Genomic DNA, 5,960 nt, shown 5'->3' with positions numbered 1-5,960 from the left:
CCTCTCCTCATCCCTCTCCTCATCCCTCTCCTCATCCCTCTCCTCATCCCTCTCCTCATCCCTCTCCTCATCCCTCTCCTCATCCCTCTCCTCATTCCGATCCCCATCCCCATCCAAATCCACATCCTGATCCCCATTGCCATCTTGATCCTTATCCCCATTTCCATCCCTGTCCCCTCATTCCCATCTCCATCCTGATGCCCATTCCTGTCCCCATCCTCATCTCTATCCCCATTCCCATCTCTGTCCCTGTCCCCTCATTCCCATTCTTATCCCCATCCTTATTCCCCTCTGTGTCCAAGTCCATACGTCTCCTTCCACGCAGGAACCGCCGCGACACCGGGAAGCGCCGGCCGGGCGCCCGTCACCCCTCCGCCCGCCACCCACCAGCCCGCAGGTTGGTCCTCCCATTCCCAGGATTTCTCCCCTTTCCCTGGGGAGGGAGCCGGCAAAATTGGGATTTCAGTGCAAGAAGCAGCTTTTAGTGCGCCGGCACATTCAGGTGCAAAACATCGTGGTGCAGCAAGTGCAACAAGCAGATTCGGCTGCAAAAAGGGCCGTTTTGGTGCTGTCAAAAAGTGCATTTTGGTGCAACCCACACAAGCAGATCCAGGTGCCGCGGGTGCGGTTTGCTACAAGGAGCAGATTTTGATGAGGCTGCTGATTTGGGAGCAAATTTGGCACTTTTGGTGCCCAGCCCGGGGGGGCAGGGCTACAGCAGGGGGCCCCGCGCCGGTTCCCACCCCATTTTCCCGTTTTCCCCCCAGGTTCCGCGCAGACGCTGCTCCCGGCCCTTGGTAAGCGGTGCCGGGCGCGGGGGGGACGCGGGCGCCGGGTCGCGCCGCGGTGCCAGCGGCCGCCGTGTCGCCGCAGGGCTCCTGGCGCTGCCGCTCGTCGCCGCCGCCGCCGCCGTGGCCGCCTGTTGCTGCCGCCGCCGCGGGATGGGGACGTGAGTGGCAGCGCCATCGGTGCGCCGAGTTGTGCCCGTTCTCTGCGCGCGGCGCCGCTCACGTTGTGCCCTCCTTGCAGGTGGCGGCGCCGGCGCCCTGCGGCGCCCGAGGGTGTCGAGATGCTGCCGCCCGGTGCCGCCGCCACGGGCTGAGCACTGACGGCACCGGGCAACTCGGTGCAGCCGCCGGGGGGCTGCGAGTGGCGCCCCAGTACCGGGGAGGAGAGGGGTGACGGCGGTGCCTTGTGGGGGGGCTGCTGTGTGCCCAGCCCCTAGGTGAGCCCATGGGTGCCCTGGGGGGTCAGGGTGCTGGGGGTGTGTGTTGGGGATGGGTTTGGGGTGCTGGGTGCAGGTGTGGGGTTCAGGGGGGTCAGGGTGGAGTGTTGGGGTGGGTTTGGGGTACGGGGGGTTGGTGCAGGGGGTAGGTTTAGGGTGCAGGAGGGTCAGGGTGCAGGGATGGGATGTTGGGGGTGGTTTGGGGTGTTGGGTGCAAGTGTGGGGTGCAGGGGGGTCAGGGTGCAGTGATGGGGTGTTGGGGCAGGTGTGGGGTGCAGGTGGGTCAGGGTTCAGGGGTGGGGTGTTGGCAGGGAGGGGGTGTAGGGGGGTCAGGGTTCAGGTGTTGGGGACATGTTTGGGGTGTTGGGTGCAATTTGAGCTGGGGGGGTCAGGATGCAGATGTGGGGTGTTGGTGCTGCAGGGGGCAGGAGATGGGGTGCAGAGGGGTCGGTGCGGGTTTGGGGTGTTGGTGGGCAGGTTTGGGGTGTCGGGCAGGGTGCAGGTGGCAGGTATTGGGTGCAGGTGTGGGGTGCAGGGGGGTTAAGGTGCAGGGGGTCAGGGTGCAGGTGTGGGGTGTTGGGGGCAGTGGGTCAGGGTGCAGGACATGGGTTGGGGCTGCAGGGTGCAGGAGGTGGGGGGTGGTTCAGATTGGGTGCTGGGATTCAGCTGTTGGGGTGCAGGGGGGTTGAGGCCTGCGGGCCGGCACTGCCCTCCCTGGCCAGCACCCATGGGTGGCAGCAGAGGGGGCGGCCGGAGCCGCCCTTCCCGGAGCCTCGCGGCCTCCTCCCGCCCTTCCCGCTTCTCTTGCAGCCATCGCCCATAGCAGCTGGCGCAGGATCGGACACCGGGATGGGACACCCAGAGGAGACACCCGTATTGGACACCCGGAGGGGACCCCCGGACCACCGTCCATCACCTCGGTCCCGTCCTTGCCCGGGAAGTTCCGCACCGGGGCAGTCGGACGCAGCCACTGCTCCGGTCGGGCTCCTCCGAGCGCCCCAACGGGACCCCGGGTGCTGCCGCGGGACGGCACAACCGGCGCCTGCTGCGTACGAGGAGAGAGGAAAACAAGAGCTCGAGCCTTGGTTTTGGTACACGTTTAATTTCCATGCTCCAAACACTCCCGTTTGCCCAGATGGCACTGGGGCCTTGGAAACCTCCTGGCTCCAGGCAAGGGAGGCGACCTCAGTTCGGTCTGGAGAGGCCGGGAGGTCCTTCCTCCCCTCAAGGTTTCCCTCTATAAACGACCTCCAGGATAAAAGTTCATTCTGGAAGAATAAAATCTGCTTTTTTGGAACACTTCCCCGTGTTGCGTTTCCTCCTTGGCTGAATAAAGGGGGTTTCATGGAGGCACAAGGCGACGGAGAAGGCCGAGAAAGGGAGGCCGCTTGGTCCCTGGGGTGGCTCCCAGGTGAGGGAGGGAAGGGAAGGTTAATGCTCGTGGAAGGAGGAGATCCTGGGGGATACAGCAGTTCAATACATACAGTTCCGGAATGCAGGAACGCTGGCAGGGAGGCAGGCAGCACTACGGGGCAGCTCCCTGCCTCCTTCCAGGGCACTCGGAGCCGCTCCGTAGGGATCCCCCGGAGTCACTCCACAGCGTCTTCCCAACCCACGGGGCAGCGGAGGCAGCCGATGGTGGAGGCTGGAGGTCTTGCTGGTCCAGTGGCTGGGCTGGGTGCTGGTGGAGGCCGGCGGCCCCATCCCGCAGCGGGGCTGGCATCCGGGAGGCTCCGTCAGGGGAGGCCGAGCTCCGGCAGAGGCTGCTGCAGGAGGAGGAGGGCGGACACGGGGCCGAGGCGCTGCCGCGCGCAGGCCTGGCACAGGAGGCCGCCCTCGTCCCTGCCGCCGTTGCTCTGTGGGGAGAAGGGGGAGATGGGCCCGGGCTGGAGGGGCCTCTGCTCCCACCGGCCACGGCCGCGCGAGCCCCTGGCCTGGGCAGGGGCCCAAAGGGGCTCCGGCCGCCTGGAAGGTCCCTCGCGGGGACATTTACTGGCCCTTCCCCACCCCATCATCCCCAGGCAGGGCCACCTCATCCCACCACCTGGTCCCGCAAGGCCGCGTGTCACCCCCAGCGATGGCATCTGTCCCTCGAGGGCACCGCAGCCTCCGCGGCGGGGCCAGAGGGCGAGAAGCGAGGCCGAAACCGGCCGCTTTTTGTCCCCCTTTGGGCACTTGCCAGGCATCTGTGCACGTACGTGGGTCAGCGGCAGCTTCCTCACGAGCAGCCTGGAGCCGGGGGGCAGCACTTGCTGGCAGCCCGACACGCAGCACGGGCCGCCCGGGCCTTCCTTGGCCTCGCTCGCCAGCTCCACGCGCAGGAAGCTCTCCTAGGAGAAGAGGAAGGGGAAGAGGAAGGACATCACAGAGCTGCAATGTCCCCATGGAGCTGCAACGGCACCGCGGAGCTGGGGGCTGGCACAGCGGCCACCTTGGTCTCTGTTTAACCACGGAAATGACTCGCAACTTGGCACCAGGAGGAAAACAAACCCCAGATAACACTAACAAAACAGAAACCAAGAGCTGCTCGCAAGGAAGGAAGTGAAGTAAGGGCTGGCAAACACCTCATGCGGAGAAAGGGCAGATAAATATCTTGTTAAAAGCCTCTGTTGAAACCCTACTGTTTTACCCTCCGAGCTGGACACGCTTGATGAGCGGATTGCATCTTTCTTGCTGCCTTTTTAACTCATCTGCAGCCCCTGCTGCTGCCTGGGATGTCATCCTTCCCACTGCTCCCTTGAGACTCCGATGGGAAGGCGGCATGCAGGGCAGCTCCCATTGATGGGAGACAGTGGGAGCCCAAAGCGCCCTTGTCATGGAGGTGCTCACCTGGGAGGCCGGGTCCTCACCTTAGCCAGTGCCAAAACGTGTTCCAGGGACTTGGACATTAGCAGGCACTTCTTGGCCCGCGTCACGGCCACGTAGAGCAGGTTCCACTCATCCTCGGGATACAGATCTGAAGGACGGGGTGAAGGAAAGGAGGAAACATCACAGGTAGCTTAGGGAGAAACCTCCCCAGCTCCTCCAGGGCTTCTCCTAGGAGAAGCCACGGATTCCTGGAGTGTCCTGGTGTAAGGGCCAGGATGGGAAAAGCAACAGGGATTTGTCTTACTGATGTTGAAGTGGGGAACGCTCCGCTGGTCACCGCTGGGCCCCGGCACTTTCACGAAGTCGTCGGAGAGCAGCACGGTGTCGAACTCCAGGCCTTTGGCTTGGTGGACAGTGCCCATCAGGTAATCTACGTGCAGCAGCCGTTAGAAAGGAGATGGGAGAAATTTCACTCAAGGGCAGCACGAATATCACCCGTCACCCCGCTCACATGCTCCTCATTTCACCAAGCACCCAGTAGAGCTAAGTGATTTCGTCCTACGGCCCCTTCTTTCCACGTGTGAATCATGAAGATCTGTCAGGAACCCGGGGCATGAGAGGCAGCTTCTCTGCCAAGGAAACTCCCTCTTGCCAGGAGCCCAAGCCCCAGGCAGCACTTCCAGCCTTTCACCTTTGCTGAGTTCCCAACTTGATCGTTTTGCACCTCCCCAAATTTAACTTAGCAAGTTGCATGGCAGCTAGCACGGGAATAAAGTAATTAAGAATAAGTAAACAGGAATAAAAACTGGGAAAAAATAATCCCTAAGGCTTTCCAACAGCAAGAAATGCTGTGCCCAAATCCTTGTTTCCCTCTAGCAGAGCCACACGGAGCAATCCTCCGCTGGCAGCTTCATGCTGGCTCTGAGCAACCTCCGCAGCTCAAAGGCTGATGTCCACGTTCTCCTTCCGAAAGTCCAACCTGATCCAAATGTGGATCTTCTGCTGAAGGAGGCGGATTCAGCAGCAAAGATGGGTTAAAAATTAAAATAAATGAATTCCTCTAAAACTAAGAGACGTGGCTGGGCTTTACCTGCCAGGGCCTCTGTCGACACGTGGCTGCTCTCGATCTTCTGCACCAGCTCGGGGATCCTCTCCTTGTATTTCTCCACAATTGCAATCTTCACTTGCAGTTCTTTGTCATCGATGTGCTCTGCGTATTCCCTCAGGCCGATGAAGCCCTGGCTCTCCTCCCATTTTTTGATAAAGGGGTCATTTATAACGAGATTTACTGAGAAAAGAGAAAAAAAAAAAAAAGCAGTGGATAAGAGGATTTTATTTTAAAAGTACCTTGGAGTTGGAGCAGCCTGATGCATCTTCCAAGCTGGACCATGAACCACACATCTCCCACGGCGTCTTCCAACCTGCTTTACTCCAGACTCCTAAGATGGTGAGGAATTTTCCTAAGGGTTCAAACTCTTAGGAAAACACCCAGTAACAAAACCCAAATCATCAGGCACTCACGGCAGCTCTGTAACCTGTGTGTCCCCTACGATCCTTGCTACTGATGCCACAGGACATCTCACACGACCTCTCTATTTCCCCTCTTGTTTTTCTTTTATCCTTTATTTTTTTTAAATACATGTTCCACTGGAGAAGTCTCATGGCAGGTGAAAATAAACGACATCAAATTAGAAGATAGCGGAAAAAATTCCCAACATATCAGGTTCTTAACCTCCAGACAGGGCATCTCAGGGGGAGCTGGAAAGGGCTACATGGCTGAAACAGCACTAGGACATTGGACACTATTATTTTAAAGGCAGTTTGCAAGTGATACCTGCAGGAAAACTTCTAGACTGGTGCAAACATAAATAATAATAATAATAATAATAATAATAATATATAAAAAAGGGGGAAAATATAAAAAAGA

General features: G+C 59.5%; 1 protein-coding gene across 1 annotated transcript in view; it reads right to left on the bottom strand.

Annotated features, from left to right (window-relative positions):
* Positions 1 to 2,961: 2,961 nt before the first annotated feature.
* Positions 2,962 to 5,960, bottom strand: part of FBH1 (F-box DNA helicase 1) — a 19,136-nt gene continuing 16,137 nt past the window's right edge. The window contains exons 17-21 of the mRNA XM_026044330.1: positions 5,124 to 5,321; positions 4,338 to 4,463; positions 4,075 to 4,181; positions 3,424 to 3,555; positions 2,962 to 3,081 (exon numbers count right to left, since the gene is read on the bottom strand). Coding sequence (XP_025900115.1) covers positions 2,962 to 3,081; positions 3,424 to 3,555; positions 4,075 to 4,181; positions 4,338 to 4,463; positions 5,124 to 5,321 — 683 coding nt within the window. The remainder of the gene's footprint in view (positions 3,082 to 3,423; positions 3,556 to 4,074; positions 4,182 to 4,337; positions 4,464 to 5,123; positions 5,322 to 5,960) is intronic.

This window comes from Nothoprocta perdicaria, unplaced genomic scaffold, assembly GCF_003342845.1.
Source record: "Nothoprocta perdicaria isolate Ctin4 unplaced genomic scaffold, notPer1 scaffold_359, whole genome shotgun sequence".
NCBI lineage: Eukaryota > Metazoa > Chordata > Aves > Tinamiformes > Tinamidae > Nothoprocta > Nothoprocta perdicaria.
The sequence above is the reverse complement of the archived record's forward strand: the minus strand, read 5'-3'. Positions and strand labels throughout refer to the sequence as shown.